Below are 15,559 nucleotides of genomic sequence, written 5' to 3'. Positions count from 1 at the left end.
ATGATAAACTGTGGAAAATTCTTCAAGAGATGGGAAACCAGACCACCTGACCTGCCTCTTGAAAAATTTGTATGCAGGTCAGGAAGCAACAGTTAGAACTGGACATGGAACATCAGACTCGTTCCAAATAGGAAAAGGAATACATCAAGGCTGTATATTGTCACCCTCCTTATTTAACTTATATGTAAGTACATCATGAGAAGTGCTGGGCTGGAAGAAGCACAAGCTGGAACCAAGATTTCCGGGAGAAATACCAATAACCTCAGATATGCAGATGACACCACCCTTATGGCAGAAAGTGAAGAGGAACTAAAAAGCCTCTTGATGAAAGTGAAAGAGGAGAGTGAAAAAGTTGGCTTAAAGCTCAAGAATCAGAAAATGAAGATCATGGCATCTGGTCCCATCACTTCATGGGAAATAGATGGGGAAATAGTGGAAACAGTGTCAGACTTCACTTTTTTGGGCTCCCAAATCACTGCAGATGGTGACTGCAGCCATGAAATGAAAAGACGCTTACTCCTTGGAAGAAAAGTTATGACCAACCTAGATAGCATGTTGAAAAGCAGAGACATTACTTTGCCAAAAAAGGTCCGTCTAGTCAAGGCTATGGTTTTTCCAGTGGTCATGTATGGATGTGAGAGTTGGACTGTGAAGAAAGCTGAGCACCGAAGAATTGATGCTTTTGAACTGTGGTACTGGAGAAGACTCTTGAGAGTCCCTTGGACTGCAAGAAGATCCAGCCAGTCCATTCTGAAGGAGATCAGCCCTGGGATTTCTTTGGAAGGAATGATGTTAAAGCTGAAACTCCAGTACTGTGGCCACCTCATGAGAAGAGTTGACTCATTGGAAAAGAGTCTGATGCTGGGAGGGATTGGGGGCAGGAGGAGAAGGGGACGACAGAGGATGAGATGGCTGGATGGCATCACTGACTCGATGGACATGAGTCTGAGTGAACTCCAGGAGTTGGTGATGGACAGGGAGGCGTGGCGTGCTGCGATTCATGGGGTCGCAAAGAGTAAGACACGACTGAGCAACTGAACTGAACTGAACTGATAAAAAAGCTTTTCTACTACACTTGATAAAGACTTGAGAAAGAACACCCAAAAAAAAAAAAAAAACAGAAGAGGTGGAGAAATTGGAAAACATAAACTAAATGAAATGGGAGCACTGAATATGAAATAGAAAAAGTGAAACAAACTAGATAAAAGTTAAAAAGACATCGCTGTACCAACAAAGGTCCATATAGAGCTATGGTTTTTCCATTAGTCATGTATAGATGTGAGAACTGGACAATAAAAAAGGTTTTTCCAGTAGTCATGTATAGAAAAGGCTGAGCACTGAAGAATTGAATTTGTACTGTGGTCCTGGTGAAGACTCTTGAGAGTCCATTGGACTGCATGGAGATCAAACCAATCAATCCTAAAATAAATCAACCCTGAATATTCATTGGAAGGACTTGATGCCGAAGTGCCAGTGCTGTGGCCACCTGATGTGAAGAGCTGACTCATTGGAAAAGACCCTGATGCTGGAAAAGATTGAAAGCAGGGGAAGGGGACCACAGAGGATGAGATGGTTGGATGGCATCACTGACTCAATGGACATGAGTTTGATCAAGCACCAGGAGATGGTGAAGGACAGGGAAGCCTGGCATGCTGTAGTTCATGGGATCACAAAGAGTTGGACACAACTGCGGAACTGAACATCAACAACAAAAGTTATAGTCCAGTTGTTTTTAAACATCGCTGCTCATTAGAAATATATCTGTAGCTCTGGAGGGGAAAAAAGCATACCTGTACATTTGTATTTTTCAAAAAATTCCAAGATAGTGGACTTCCTTGGTGGTCCAGTGCCCAAGACTCTGTGCTTCCGATGCAGGGGGCCTGGGTTCAATCCCTGGTCAGGGAATTAGATCCCACATGCCACAACTCAGAGTTCCCATGCCACAACTAAAGATCTTCCTTTGCTGCAAGAGAAGACTGAAGATCTACATGCTGCAATTAAAACCTGGTGCAGCCAAATAAATATTTTAAAAATCCAAGATAATTCTGATAAGCATCTGGATTTTCAAAAGTGTTTACAGGTTTTTGTATTAAATGGTAGTTTTGGTGATACAGAGTTCTATCATTTTTCTGTTGACCAATCATGATACAGTGGTATTAAGTGAGTAATAGTTACATAATCACAATAGTGAAAGATGTTTATCAGTTTTCACAATCAATATCCAGACAAAAAAATAAAACGTAATTACAATTGCAAACCATAATGGGAACATGATTAACCTAACAGTATGAAATAATTACATACAGTTTGGGGCATCAAGCAGAGTGATGTAGTAAGTGGAAATGCAAACACGCACATATTCCATCCAGCCAGTCTGTTTTTTGGTTGGTGCATTTGATCCTGTTACCATTTTCTTAATTATTTGGGGTTTATTTTCTGTAGATCTTTGCCTTCTCTTGTGTTTCCTGTCTGGAGAAGTTCCTTTAGCATTTGTTGTAAAGCTGGTTTGATGGTGCTGAATTCTCTTTAACTTTTGCTTGTCTGGAAAGCTTTTGATTTCTCCATCAAATCTGAAAGGAAAGTCTTGCTGGATAGAGTTTCCTTGCTTATGGGTTCTTCCCTTTTATCACTTTAGATATACCATGCCATTTCCTTCTGGCTTGTAGAGTTTTTGTTGAGAAATCAGCTGATAGCCTGATGGGAGTTCCCTTGTATGTTATTTGTTGTTTTTCCCTTGTTGTTTTTAATGTTTATCTTTGTCTTTAATTTTTGTCAGTTTTGAGTATTGTGTGTCTCGGTGTATTCCTCCTTGGGTTTATCGTGTCTGGAACTCTCTGTGCTTCTTGAACTTGGATGACTATTTCTTTTCCCTATTAAGGAAGTTTTCATCTATTATTTCTTAATATTTTCTCAGATCCTGTCTCTGTCTCTTCTCCTTCTGATACCCTTCTAATGCAGATGTTGGTGTGTTTAATGTTGTCACAGAGATCTCCTTGGCTGTCCTCATTTCTTTTCATTCTTTTTTCTATATTCTGTTCTACAGCAGTAATTTCCAGCATTCTGTCCTCTAGGTCATTATCTGTTCTCTGCCTCAGTTATTCTGCTATTGATTCCTTCTAGTGTATTATTCATCTCTGTTTGTTCTTTAGTTCTCCTAGGTCTTTGGTAAACATTTCTTGCATCTTCTCCATTGTCTTCCAGATATCCTGGATTAATTCTGAATTCTTTTTCTGGAAGGTTGCCTAGTTCCATTTCACTTACTTGTTTTTCTCGGGTCTTATCTTGTCCCTTTATCTGGGACATAGCTTTCTGCTTTTTCATCTTGTTTAACTTTCTATAATGTGGTTTTTGTTTTAGCTGCTGTAGGACTGTAGTTCTTGCTTCTTCTGTCTGCCCTCTGATGGAGGAGGCTAAGAGGCTTATGTAAACTTCCTGATGTAAGGGATTGGTGGTGGGAAAAACTGGGTTTTGCTCTGGTGGGCAAGGCCTTGGTCAGTAAAGCTTTAGTCAGATTATCTGCTGATGGGTGGGGTTGTGCTTCCTCTTTGGTAGTTGTTGGGCCAGAGGTGACCCAACCCTGGGTTCCACAGGCTGTATGGTAAGGTTAATGGTGACCTCTAAAGGGGCTTATGCCAAAGGGGACCTTCCTGGACTGCTGCAGCCAGTGCCCGTGTACCTTTGGTGAGCCCCTGCTGACCCATCCCTCCATAGGAGACCCTCCAACACTAGCAGGTAGGTTTTGGTTCAGTCTCCTGTGAGGTCACTGCTCCTTCCCTCTAGGTCTTGGTATGTGCAAGGCTTTGCTTGTGCCCTCCAAGACTGGAGGACTGTTTCCCCCAGTCCTGTGAAAGCCCTTTCATCAGATCTTGCTGGCCTTCAAGGCCAGATTCCCTGGAGATTCCCAGACCCTTTGTCAGAGCTCCAGGCTGGGAAGCCTGATGTGGGGTTCAGCACCTTCACAGCAGTGGGAGGTTCAGCAGTGGGTACTTCACAGCAGTACTTCTTTTGGTACTGTTATTCTGCAGTTGTGGGTCATGCACCTGACAGGTATGGGATTTGATTTTATTGTGATTGCGCCACTCCTTCTCACTGCAGCTTCTTTGTCTTTGGATGTGGCTTATCTTTTTATGGTGCGTCCCTGTGTCCTGTCGATTATTCAACAGGTAGTTGCAATTTTGGTGCTGTCATAGGAGGAGATGAGCATGCTTCCTTCACCATCTTGAACTGAAAGTCCTAAACTCTTTACTTTTAAAGTACTTCTACAGGGACTTCCCTGGTGGTCCAGTGGTTAAGACTCTGTTTCCACTGAAGAGAACACAGGTTTGATTCTTGGTTGGGGAACTGAGATCCTATATGCTGTGTGGTGCAACCAAAAGAAAAAAAAAATAGTAATAATAAGGTAGTTTATAATTGATAGAACTTTGTTCTGTTTAGTTTCATGTGCTTATTGCTAATGTATTTATATTCTGTTTTCCATTTCACGGTACATCTTTTTTTTCAGGGGGGAAGCAATGTAGAACAGATTTTCGAACCTATGAGTAAATAAAAATTGTGTGTGTTTGTTATTAAAAAAAGAAATTTCATAGTCAGAACACTCGATGACATAAAGCAAGATCCTCTATGACCCACCTCCTAGAGTAACGGAAATAAAAACAAAAGTAAACAAGTGGGACCTGATTAAACTTAAAAGCTTTTGCAAAGCAAAGGAAACTATAAGTAAGGTGAAAAGACAACCCTCAGAATGGGAGAAAATAATAGCAAGTGAAACAACTGACAAAGGATAATTTCCAAAATATACAAGCAGCTCATACAGAAAAACAAACAACCCAATCAAAAAGTGGGAAAAAGACTTAAAAAGACATTTCTCCAGAGAAGACATACAGATGGCTAACAAACACATGAAAAGATGCTCAACATCACTCATTATTGGAGAAATGCAAATCAGAACTACAATGAGATATCATCTCACACTAGTCACAATGGCCATCATCAAAAAGTCTACAAACAATAAATGCTGGAGAGGGTGTGGAGAAGAGGGAAGACTCTTGCACTGTTGGTGGGAATGTAAATTGATACAGCCACTATGGAAGACTGTATGGAGACTCCTTAAAAAACTAGGAATAAAACTACCATACGATCGAGCAGTCCCACTCCTAGGCATAGACCCTGAGGAAACCAAAATTGAAAAAGACAAATGTGTCCCATTGTTCATTGCAGCACTATTTACAATAGCTAGAACATGGAAGCAACATAGATGTCCATCGACAGATGACTGGATAAAGATGTTGAGGTACATATACATAATGGAATATTACTCAGCCATAAAAAGGAATGCATTTGAGTCAGTTCTGATGAGGTGGATGAACCTAGAACCTATTATACAGAGTGAAGTGAGTCAGAATGAAAAGGATAAATATTGTATTCTAACGCATTTATACGGAATCTGAAAGAAGGGTACTGAAGAATTTAATTTACAGGGCTGCAATGGAGAAACAGACATAGAAAACAGACTTAATGGACATGGGGAGAGGGGAGGAGAGGGTGAGATGTATGGAAAGAGTAACATGGAAACTTACATTGCCATATGTAAAATAGATAGCCAATGGGAATTTGCTCTATGGCTCAGGAAACTCAAACAGAAGTTTTGTATCAATCTAGAGGGGTAGGATGGGGTGGGAAATGGGAGGGAGGTTCGAAAAGGAGGGTAAATATGTTTACCTATGCCTGATTCATGTTGAGGTTTGACAGAAAACAAAAAAATTCTGTAAAGCAATTATCCTTCAATAAAAAAATTTTTTAAATATATTTTAAAAAGTAAAAGAAAAAAAAAAGAAATTTCAGATAGCATAGAATCCAAAATAAACATCTCTTGCCTTGACTTTTTTCATACTGCTATTTGGAAATATAACCACTGTTACCCAGTTGTAATTTAACTATCGCTAGTGCTTAATTTTTATTAATGAGTTATTCTGTATATGCAGGGTATTTTGCAGTCATTTCATTTGAGATGCAGTTTGTTCACATGTACATATAAATTGACAGTATGTGCTTTTCTTTTTCTTTAGAATCCCAAACTTCTGAACAGGAACTCTTTTTAGACACCAAGATATTTGAAAAAGGTTTGTAATTGTAAATACATTATGAAACTTAGAAATATTGTATCTTTGTTAGTGATACAAACCCATGAAGTATTAGCAACCTTGGATTTAATATTTATAATTTAAGCTGTTTGTAAGGGGCATCAGAGAACTGTGAATTTGTGGTAATTTTAAAGAGACTGATAAAAGGTACCTCAGATACTGGTTTTAGAGATTAATTGAACTTATGTACTAAAGTGTATACCAAGAATATAAATCCGTTTCTGTGATCCTGGTGAACAAGTTGCTTCATTCTTAAGGGTAACTACAGAATTGTCCAGCAACTATACCTGACTTTTTGTTATTTAGGATTTCAGGGAGATGTATGAGCATGTCAGGAGTCTTATTTCATTTTGAAGGCTTGTTTGTTTTTTATTATTTCAGACCAAGGAAGTACTTACAGTGGTGATCTTGAATCAGAGGCAGTATCTACTCCACATAGCTGGGAGGAAGAATTAAATCATTATGCCTTAAAGTCAAATACTGTGCAAGAGGCTGATTTAGAAGTGAAGCAGTTCTCAAAAGGGGAAACTGAACAGGATCTGGAAGCAGATTTCCCCTCAGGTTTGTTCAGTGTAACCTGACTGCTGAAAGTCCTTTTTTAGAAGATAGGTACAACTCTGAATCGACATTTTGAAGCAGTTATGATGCGTGATTACTATCTAAAGGCACAGATGGTCCCTGACTTCAAAGGTATTGATTCATACCATCTTCTTCTTTACAAAAGTTTGGTTTGTTTTTGTTGTTATTGTTAACTTTCCCACAGTAATCATATAGGGGATCTTCTTGATTGTTAATAAAGTTTTTATTCATGCTGTATCTCCTGTTTCCTCAAGTATATAAGTAAAATCTGTATTTTATCAAAACAAAATAATATAGTGATTATTACCTGATATTTCCTCCTCCAGTCTGAGACTTTATTTAACTGTGAGTTATTTATCTCACATTATGCTTTCTCCTGGTTGTCACAGAATCCTTTGACCCATTAAACAAAGGACAGGGAATCCAGGTACGTTCCCGAACGAGAAGACGACACAGAGACGGCTTCCCCCAGCCCAGACGAAGAGTAAGCAGTAGCTTAATTTTTCTAGCATTTTGTTTTGTTTATTATTTCCCAATCTTGAATTTTCATGTTTTTGCTTTTTGAAGTAAAAAACCATATCTTTTATTTTACATTTCTTTAAGAGGGACTTTTTCCACAATTGAAGGATTTTTCTGTTTTGTTTTTTATAATCCTTGTTATAGACTTTCCTCTTTTTTTAAAGTCTCTAAATTTAGCTTTTAAATATAATAATGAGGTTTCCTGTTTTATTTAGTACAGTTATAATAGTGAGGTACACAAAGACGTTTTCATGGTGACTGGGGTTTCTCATACTAAAATTTAAACAATAATAGCCTTTTAAAAAAAATCTCCATTGAGTTGTAATTACATTTAAAAATTCATAAATTTTAAGTGTACAGTTTGATGAACTTTGATAAATGTATACAGTACATAACTACCTCCACAATCACAGTACTTCCCTTGTGAAAAAATTTGCCTTGTTACCATTTCCAGTCAGTCTTCATCTCCAGCTCCTGACAGCCACTGACTGACCTGCTTTGTGGACGGGTGTAAAATGGTACTGCTTTACCTTTTCTAAAATTCATATAATTGCAATCATATAATTTGTACTCTTCTGTATCTGGGTTCTTTCAGTTAGCATAATGTTTTTGAGAGTTATCCATATTGTTTCATGTATCACTAGTTCATTCCTTTTTATTTCTGAGTATTTCATTTTATGGATGAACTACTGTTTATATAATTGTTTAATAGCTACTGGAAATTTGGGTTATTTCCGATTTGGGTGTTTTTAAATAAAGCTGCTGTGAACATTCTAATATAAACATCTTTGTGAAGAATATATGTTTTTCATTTGGGGAAAAATATCCAGGGATGGAATTGTGGGGTCTGTTGTATATTTTTAACTTTGTAAGAAAGCTGACAAAGTGTGTTCCAAAGTACATGTACCATCTTGAATTCCCACCAGCAGTCTGGGAATTCTATCTGCTCCATGACTTTACTAACAATTATCAATTGTTATTGATAATAACAATTATTATCAGTTGTTATCAGTTATTATCAATTGTTATGAATTATAATCAATTATTATCACCTGGTATTATCAATTTTTAATTTTAGTTACTCTAGTAAATGTGTAGTGATATTAATGTATAGCTTTAATTTGTATTTTCCTCATGACTAATGTGTGGGCATCTTTGAAATGTATATTGCTGTTGGTGTATCTTTGATAAAGTGTGTGTTCAAAACTATTGAGCATTTGGTGGGGGTTAGGTGTCTTATGGCGGAGAAGGCAATGGCACCCCACTCCAGTACTCTTGCCTGGAAAATCCCATGGTAGGCTGCAGTCCATGGGGTCGCTAGGAGTCGGACACGACTGAGCGACTTCACTTTCACTTTTCACTTTCATGCATTGGAGAAGGAAATGGCAACCCACTCCAGTGTTCGTGCCAGGAGAATCCCAGGGACAGGGAAGCCTGGTGGACTGCCATCTATGGGGTCGCACAGAGTTGGCCACGACTGAAGCAACTCAGCAGCAGCAGCAGCAGCAGGTGTCTTATGGAGTTGTGTGTTTTTTTTTTAATGGATATAATTCTTGTATCAAATATGATTTGCTCCTATTCTGTGACTTTTTCGTTTCTTAACAGTGAAAAACAACTTTTTCCCCCATTTCCATGGTTCATTTTATTTTTCTTCCAGTTTTACTGAAACATATTCTACATCCAGCACTGTATAAGTTTAAGGTATATAGCATAATGATTTGACTGACTTACATTTCATGAAATGAATAGAACAATAAGATGGTAAACACACATCATTTCATATAGATAAAGAATTAAAGACTTTTTTTAAAAAAGTTTTTTCCTTATTATGAGAATTCTTAGGGTTTACTCCTAACAACTTTCATATGTAATATAGAGAAGTGTTCATTATATGTATCATAATGCACATTATATCTGTAGTACTTCCTTACCTAAAACTGGAAATTTGTGCCTTTTGACTGCCTTCATCCAATTCCTCCTGCCTCTCCCTTGTGCCTCTGGTAACCACAAATCTGATCTCTTTTTCTAAGAATTTGTTTGGTTTTGAAATATAATAGACCCATAACATTATGTTCTTGGAGTACAACGTAGTGATTGGACATTTCTACATATTTCAAAATGTTCACTAGGGTAAGTCTAGTTACAGTATGTCAACATACAAAGATATTACATAATTATTGTGTGACTGTATTCCCCACACTGTGCATTTCATAACATGACCATGACTCATTTGCTTTGTGACTGAAGTTTGTACTTCTTAATCTCCCTCACCTGTGTCTCTCATCTCTCCATCACCCTCCCCTCTGATAACCCCATGTTTATTCTCTGTATGTTTGATTCTGTTTTATTGTATTTGTTCATTTGTCCTATTTTTTAGATTGCAGATATAAGTGAAATAATATAGTATTAACATTCTATCCAGTTTTTTTCTCTTACCTTAATATTCTCTAGGTCCATTTGTGCTGTCCCAAATGGCAAGATTTCATTCTTTTTTTGTAATTGATTAGTAATTCCATTGCATGTAACTCTGTGTGTGTGTGTGTGTGTGTGTGTGTATACACACCACATCTTCTTTATCTATTCATGTAGGACACTTGGCTGTTTCCATATTTTGGCTGTTGTTGGTAATGTTGCAGTGGATATAGGGGTGCATATATATCTTTTTGAACTTGTGTTTTTGTTTTCTTTGGGTAGAAAATACTGAGAAGTGGAATTTCTGGATCATATGATAGTCCTATTAATATTTTTAAGTTTAGAGAAAGCTCCATGCTACTTTCCCCAATGGTGGTACCAATTTACATTCCCATCAAGAGTGCACAAGGGTTCCTCTTTTTACACATCTTCATCAACACTTGTTCTTTATTGTCCCTTTCATGACAGTCATTCTGAAAGGTGTGAAGTGGTATCTCGCATTGGTTTTGACTTGTATTTTCCTGATAATTAGTGATGTGGAGGATCTTTCCAAATGTCTGTTGGCAGTCTGTTTGGAAAAGAGTCTGTTCAGCTCCCGTGCCCATTTTTTAATTGCATTTTTTTTCTTTTTATGAGTTCTCTAAGTTCTTTTTATATTTTGTATTTTAACTCCTTTCCAGATAGGTACTTGGCAAGTATCCTCTCCTGTTCAGTAGGGTGCCTTTTCATTTTGTTGAGTTTCCTTTGATATGCAAAATCTTTTTTATTTGATGAGGCCCCACTTGTTTATTTATTTTTGTTTTGTTTTACTTTGCTTTTGCTTATTTTGTCTGTACCTGAGGAGACAGATCTAGAAAAATATTACTAAAACCGATCCTAGAATTTCCTGCCTGTGTTTTCTTCTAGGAGTTTCATGGTTTCAGGTCTTACATCTTTAATCCATTTTGAGTTAAATTTTGTATATGGTGTGAGAAAGTAGTTCAGTTTCATTTTTTTCCATGCAGCTCTCCAGTTTTCCTAATACCTTTTACTGAAGGATCAGTCTTTTCTCCATTATATTTTCTTGCCTCTTTTGTCATAGATTAATTGACCATTTGTTTTAGTTCTGTGGAACATGCCTTTGGTATTTTGAATTGTTTGCATTGAATCTGTCGTTTGCTGTGGGTAGTATCATTATTTTTACAATATTCTAATTCATGAGGATGATATATTTTTCCATTTATTTGTTTAACCTTCAGTTTCCTTCATCATCTTACAGTTTTCTGAGTCAGGTCTTTTGCCTTCTTTATTAGATTTATTCCTAGATATTTTATGCTTTTTGATGCAGTTGTCAGTGGGATTGTTTTTAAAATTTCCCTGACAGTTTGTTGTTAGTGTATAGAAATGCATTAGATTTTATATCAGGCAACTTTACTGAGTTCATTGGTGACTTCTCATAGCTTTTTGGTGGTGTGTTTAGGATTTTCTATGTACAGTGTTGTGTTATCTGCAAGCACTGACAGCTTTTCTTCTTCCTTTCCAAATTGGATTATTCTGTTTAGATTATCTTAATTTCTCCCAACAGTATTTTGTATGTTTCGTTGTACAAGTCTTACACTTTGTTAAATTATATCTAGTAAATATTTTAATATATTTTTGATCCTGTTGTGGGTAGCATTGTTTTTAAATTTCCTTGTCTAGTGTTCTTCACTCACATATAGAAATAGAGATGGTTTTGTATATTGACTTTATATGTGGCAGTTTTGCTCAACTAAAATCTGTGGGATTTTCTACCTACACAGTTGTATTATCTGTGAAGTAAGAAAGTTTAAAAATTTTTCCTTTATAATCTCAGGGTATTTTCTTCTTTTTTTTAAAAAAATTATTATTTGTTATTTTACTTTTTTTTTTGACCATGCCATGTGGCATGTTGGATCATAGTTCCCCAAACAGGGACTGAGTCTATACCACCTGCAGTGGAAGCAAGAGTCTTAACCATTGGACCACCAGGAAGCCCCTCTTTCTTTTTTTGATTTATTGCATTAACTGGGATCAATGTTTAATATGAGTGCAGACTTTCATGACTCTTCCCAATTTTAACGAGTTCAACCTTGCAATGTTAAATACAATGTTAGCTGTATACTTCCTGTTGTTGTTGTTCAGTTGCTCAGTCATGTCTGATTCATTTCAACTTTATGGACTGCAGCACACCAGGCTTCCCTGTCCTTCATCATCAGAGTTTGCTCAAACTCATGTCCATTGAGTTGGTGATGCCATCCAACCATCTCATCCTCTGTTGTCCGCTTCTCCTGCTGCCTTCAGTCTTTCCCAGCATCAGTTTTTTAAAATGAGTCAGCTCTTCACATCAGATGGCCAGAGTAACTAGAGCTTCAGCATCAGTCCTTCCAGTGAATATTCACTGGATTGATTTCCTTTAGGGTTGATTTCCTTTAGGATTGATTGGTTTACTCTCCTTGCTGTTCAAAAAACTCTCAAGAGTCTTATCCAGCACCACAGTTTGAAGGCATCAGTTCTTTGGCACTCAGCCATTTTTATTGCCCAGCTCTCACATCCATACATGACCACTAAAAAAAATCACAGCTTTGACTAGACGGACCTTTGTAGGCAAAGTAATGTCTCTGCTTTTTAATATGCTATCTAGGTGATCATAGCTTTTCTCCCAAGGAGCAAACATCTTTTAATTTCATGGCTGCAGTCACCATCCACGGTGATTTTGGTGCCCAAGAAAATAAAGTCTGTCACTGTTTCCTTTGTTTCCCCATCTGTTTACCATGAAGTGATGGGACCAGATACCACGATCTTAGTTTTTGAATGTTGAGATTTAAGCCAGCTTTTTCACTCTCCTCTTTCACCTTTATCAAGAGGCTCTTTAATTCCTCTTTGCCTTCTGCCATAAGGGGGGTGTCATCTGCATATCTGAAATTATTGATATTTCTCTCCACAAGCTTGATTGTAGCTTGCGCTTCATCCAGGCCAGCATTCTGCATATAAGTTGAATAAGCAGGGTGACAGTATACAGCTTTGACATGCTCCTTTCCCAGTTTGGAACCAGTCCATTGTTCTGTGTCTGGTTCACTGTTGCTTCTTGACCTCCATACAGGTTTCTTGTAGATGACAGTCTTTCTCATAGATGACCTCTATCAAGCTCAGGAAGTTTTCTTCTGATTTACTCAGCTTTTGTGATTGTGTTTTGAACTTTGTCAGGTGATCTCTTGAGATGATCATCTGATTTTTCTTTTGTAAGTCTTTTTAAATGGTGAAATACATTGATTTTTTTCAGTGATAAACTTAACTTTGCATTTATAGGATGAACACTACTCTCTTTTGATGTTTTTATATTTATGTATATTGCTGAATTGAGTTTGCTGGTATAAGTTTTTAAGTATGTCAGTTTAAAAGATCTATTGATGTGTCAGTCAGTCATTTCAGTCGCTCAGTCGTGTCCAGCTCTTTGCGACCCTGTGAATCGCAGCACACCAGGCCTCCCTGTCCAGCACCAACTTCCAGAGTTTACCCAAACTCATGTTCATCGAGTCAGTGATGCCATCCAGCCATCTCATCCTCTGTCATCCCCTTCTCCTCCTGCCCCCAATCCCTCCCACCATCAGGGTCTTTTCCAATGAGTCAACTCTTCGCATGAGGTGGCCAAAGTACTGGAGTTTCAGCTTTAGCACAGTCCTTCCAGTGAATACCCAGGACTGATCTCCTTTAGAATGGACTGGTTGGATCTCCTTGCAGTCCAAGGGACTCTCAAGAGTCTTCTCCAACACCACAGTTCAAAAGCATCAGTTCTTCGGTGCTCAGCTTTCTTCACAGTCCAACTCTCACATCCATACATGACCACAGGAAAAACCATAGCCTTGACTAGACGGACCTTTGTTGGCAAAGTAGTGTCTCTGCTTTTCAATATGCTATCTAGGTTGGTCATAACTTTCCTTCCAAGGAGTAAGTGTCTTTTAATTTGATGGCTGCAGTCACCATCTGCAGTGATTTTGGAGCCCAAAAAAATAAAGTCTGATACTGTTTTCACTGTTGCCCCATCTATTTCCCATGAAGTGATGGGACCAGATGCCATGATCTTCGTTTTCTGAATGTTGAGCTTTAAGCCAACTTTTTCACTCTCCTCTTTCTCTTTCATCAAGAGGCTTTTTAGTTCCTCTTCACTTTCTGCCATAAGGGTGGTGTCATCTGCATATCTGAGGTTATTGGTATTTCTCCCTGAAATCTTGGTTCCAGCTTGTGCTTCTTCCAGCCCAGCGTTTCTCATGATGCACTCTGCGTAGAAGTTAAATAAGCAGGGTGACAATATACAGCCTTGACGTACTCCTTTTCCTATTTGGAACCAGTCTGTTGTTCCATGTCCAGTTCTAACTGTTGCTTGCTGACCTGCATACAGGTTTCTCAAGAGGCAGGTCAGGTGGTCTGGTGTTGATGTGTAGTTTTCTTGTAATGACTTTATCTGCCCTTGCTGGCAGGATAATAGTGATATAAAGTGAGTTACTGTTCCTCTTCTGTTTTCTGAAATACAATTTATATAGTTACTTTTATTCTTGGGTAGACTTCAGCAGTGATGTCATCTGGGTCTGGAATTTTTTTGTGGGAAGGTTTAAAAATATAATTTGAATTCCTCTGGCTGTTTACATTATCTATGTCTTCAACAGCAAGCTTTGTTAGTTTGTATCTTTCAAGAAATTTGTTCAGTTTTTCTAAGCTGTCTAGTTTATTGTCATAATGATGTTCACAGTTTTCTTTTGTTACCCTTTATTTTGTGTGTGGAATCAGGTGTTGATAATTTCTGTCTTTTGTCTTATCTCTATAATCATTCTGGCTAGAGATTTATCCATTTTTTTAACCTTTTAAAATTACCAGCTTTTTTGTCTTACTAATCTTTTCCTCTGTTTTTTAATTTGTTTTTGCTCTTATTTTTTTTTTTACTAATTTGAGTTTTAATGTAGTCTTTATTCTAGTTTCTTAACATAGGAGCTAGCTTATTGATTTCAGACTTTCTTCTCATATAAGCATTTTAATAGATATAAATATCCTTATAAGCACTGCTTAGCATTATTACATAAATTTTGATATGTTTTGTTTTCATTTTTACTTAAATTCAAAATATTCTCTAATTGCATTTTTGATTTCTTAACATGTGTTGGTTAATTCTTTTATGGGTTTTTCTAATGTTATTCTGTTATTGTTTTATAGCTGAATTCCAGTGTAGTTAGGGAGTTGATTGAGGGTTGTTTTATAGCCATCTGTTCATCTATTCCATTAAATAGACCTGAATGTAATAACTGTTACTCATACCTCATACCTCATTTTGTAATTCTAGTATCTGGAAAATAGTAAATAAATACTCAAATATTATTGATTATTACAGTATTATTTTCTACACTTCAGTTTTCTCTTTTTTTTCTCCTGTGGATAGGATTAGATAACTTCTAAAACTCTTTCTAGCTATAAGAACTCTGAATCTCAGGGATGTAATACTGAGTTCCATTTTCTGTAAATTTATGCCCATTCTATGTTTACGAACCATGATTCTTAAAGATCCAAAACTAAATTTATATTCTGTAAATTTTTGGAAATTCTTACAGGGACGGAAGAAGTCTATAGTATCTGTGGAGCCCAGGAGTCTTATTCAAGGAGCCTTTCAAGGGTGCTCAGTGTCTGGGATGACATTGAAATACATGTATGGGGTAAACGCCTGGAGGAACTGGGTTCAGTGGAAAAATGCCAAGGAAGAGCAGGGGGACCTGAAGTGTGGCGGTAAATATGTGGCGTGAATTTGTGTCTTGATTTAGGGGTGGGAGGAATACGGATTAATAAATCCATAAACCTACTCAAAGGGGATGAATGCTAGGTCAGAAATCCCATAAAACTTTGATTTTGGTTTGCTTAATTTTTTTTGG

General features: G+C 37.3%; 1 protein-coding gene across 9 annotated transcripts in view; it reads left to right on the top strand.

Moving 5' to 3' along the window:
* The window catches only part of ZMYM4 (zinc finger MYM-type containing 4), a 164,866-nt gene that overhangs the window by 120,875 nt on the left and 28,432 nt on the right, over positions 1–15,559 (top strand). For all 9 annotated transcript variants that reach the window (XM_061412549.1, XM_061412550.1, XM_061412551.1 and 6 more), the window contains 4 exons: positions 6,066–6,119; positions 6,522–6,701; positions 7,109–7,203; positions 15,245–15,416. In XM_061412549.1, the coding sequence (XP_061268533.1) occupies positions 6,066–6,119; positions 6,522–6,701; positions 7,109–7,203; positions 15,245–15,416 (501 nt within the window). The remainder of the gene's footprint in view (positions 1–6,065; positions 6,120–6,521; positions 6,702–7,108; positions 7,204–15,244; positions 15,417–15,559) is intronic.

This window comes from Bos javanicus, chromosome 3 (assembly GCF_032452875.1).
Source record: "Bos javanicus breed banteng chromosome 3, ARS-OSU_banteng_1.0, whole genome shotgun sequence".
NCBI lineage: Eukaryota > Metazoa > Chordata > Mammalia > Artiodactyla > Bovidae > Bos > Bos javanicus.
Note: the sequence above shows the minus strand (reverse complement) of the source record. Positions and strands in the feature narration are given on the sequence as shown.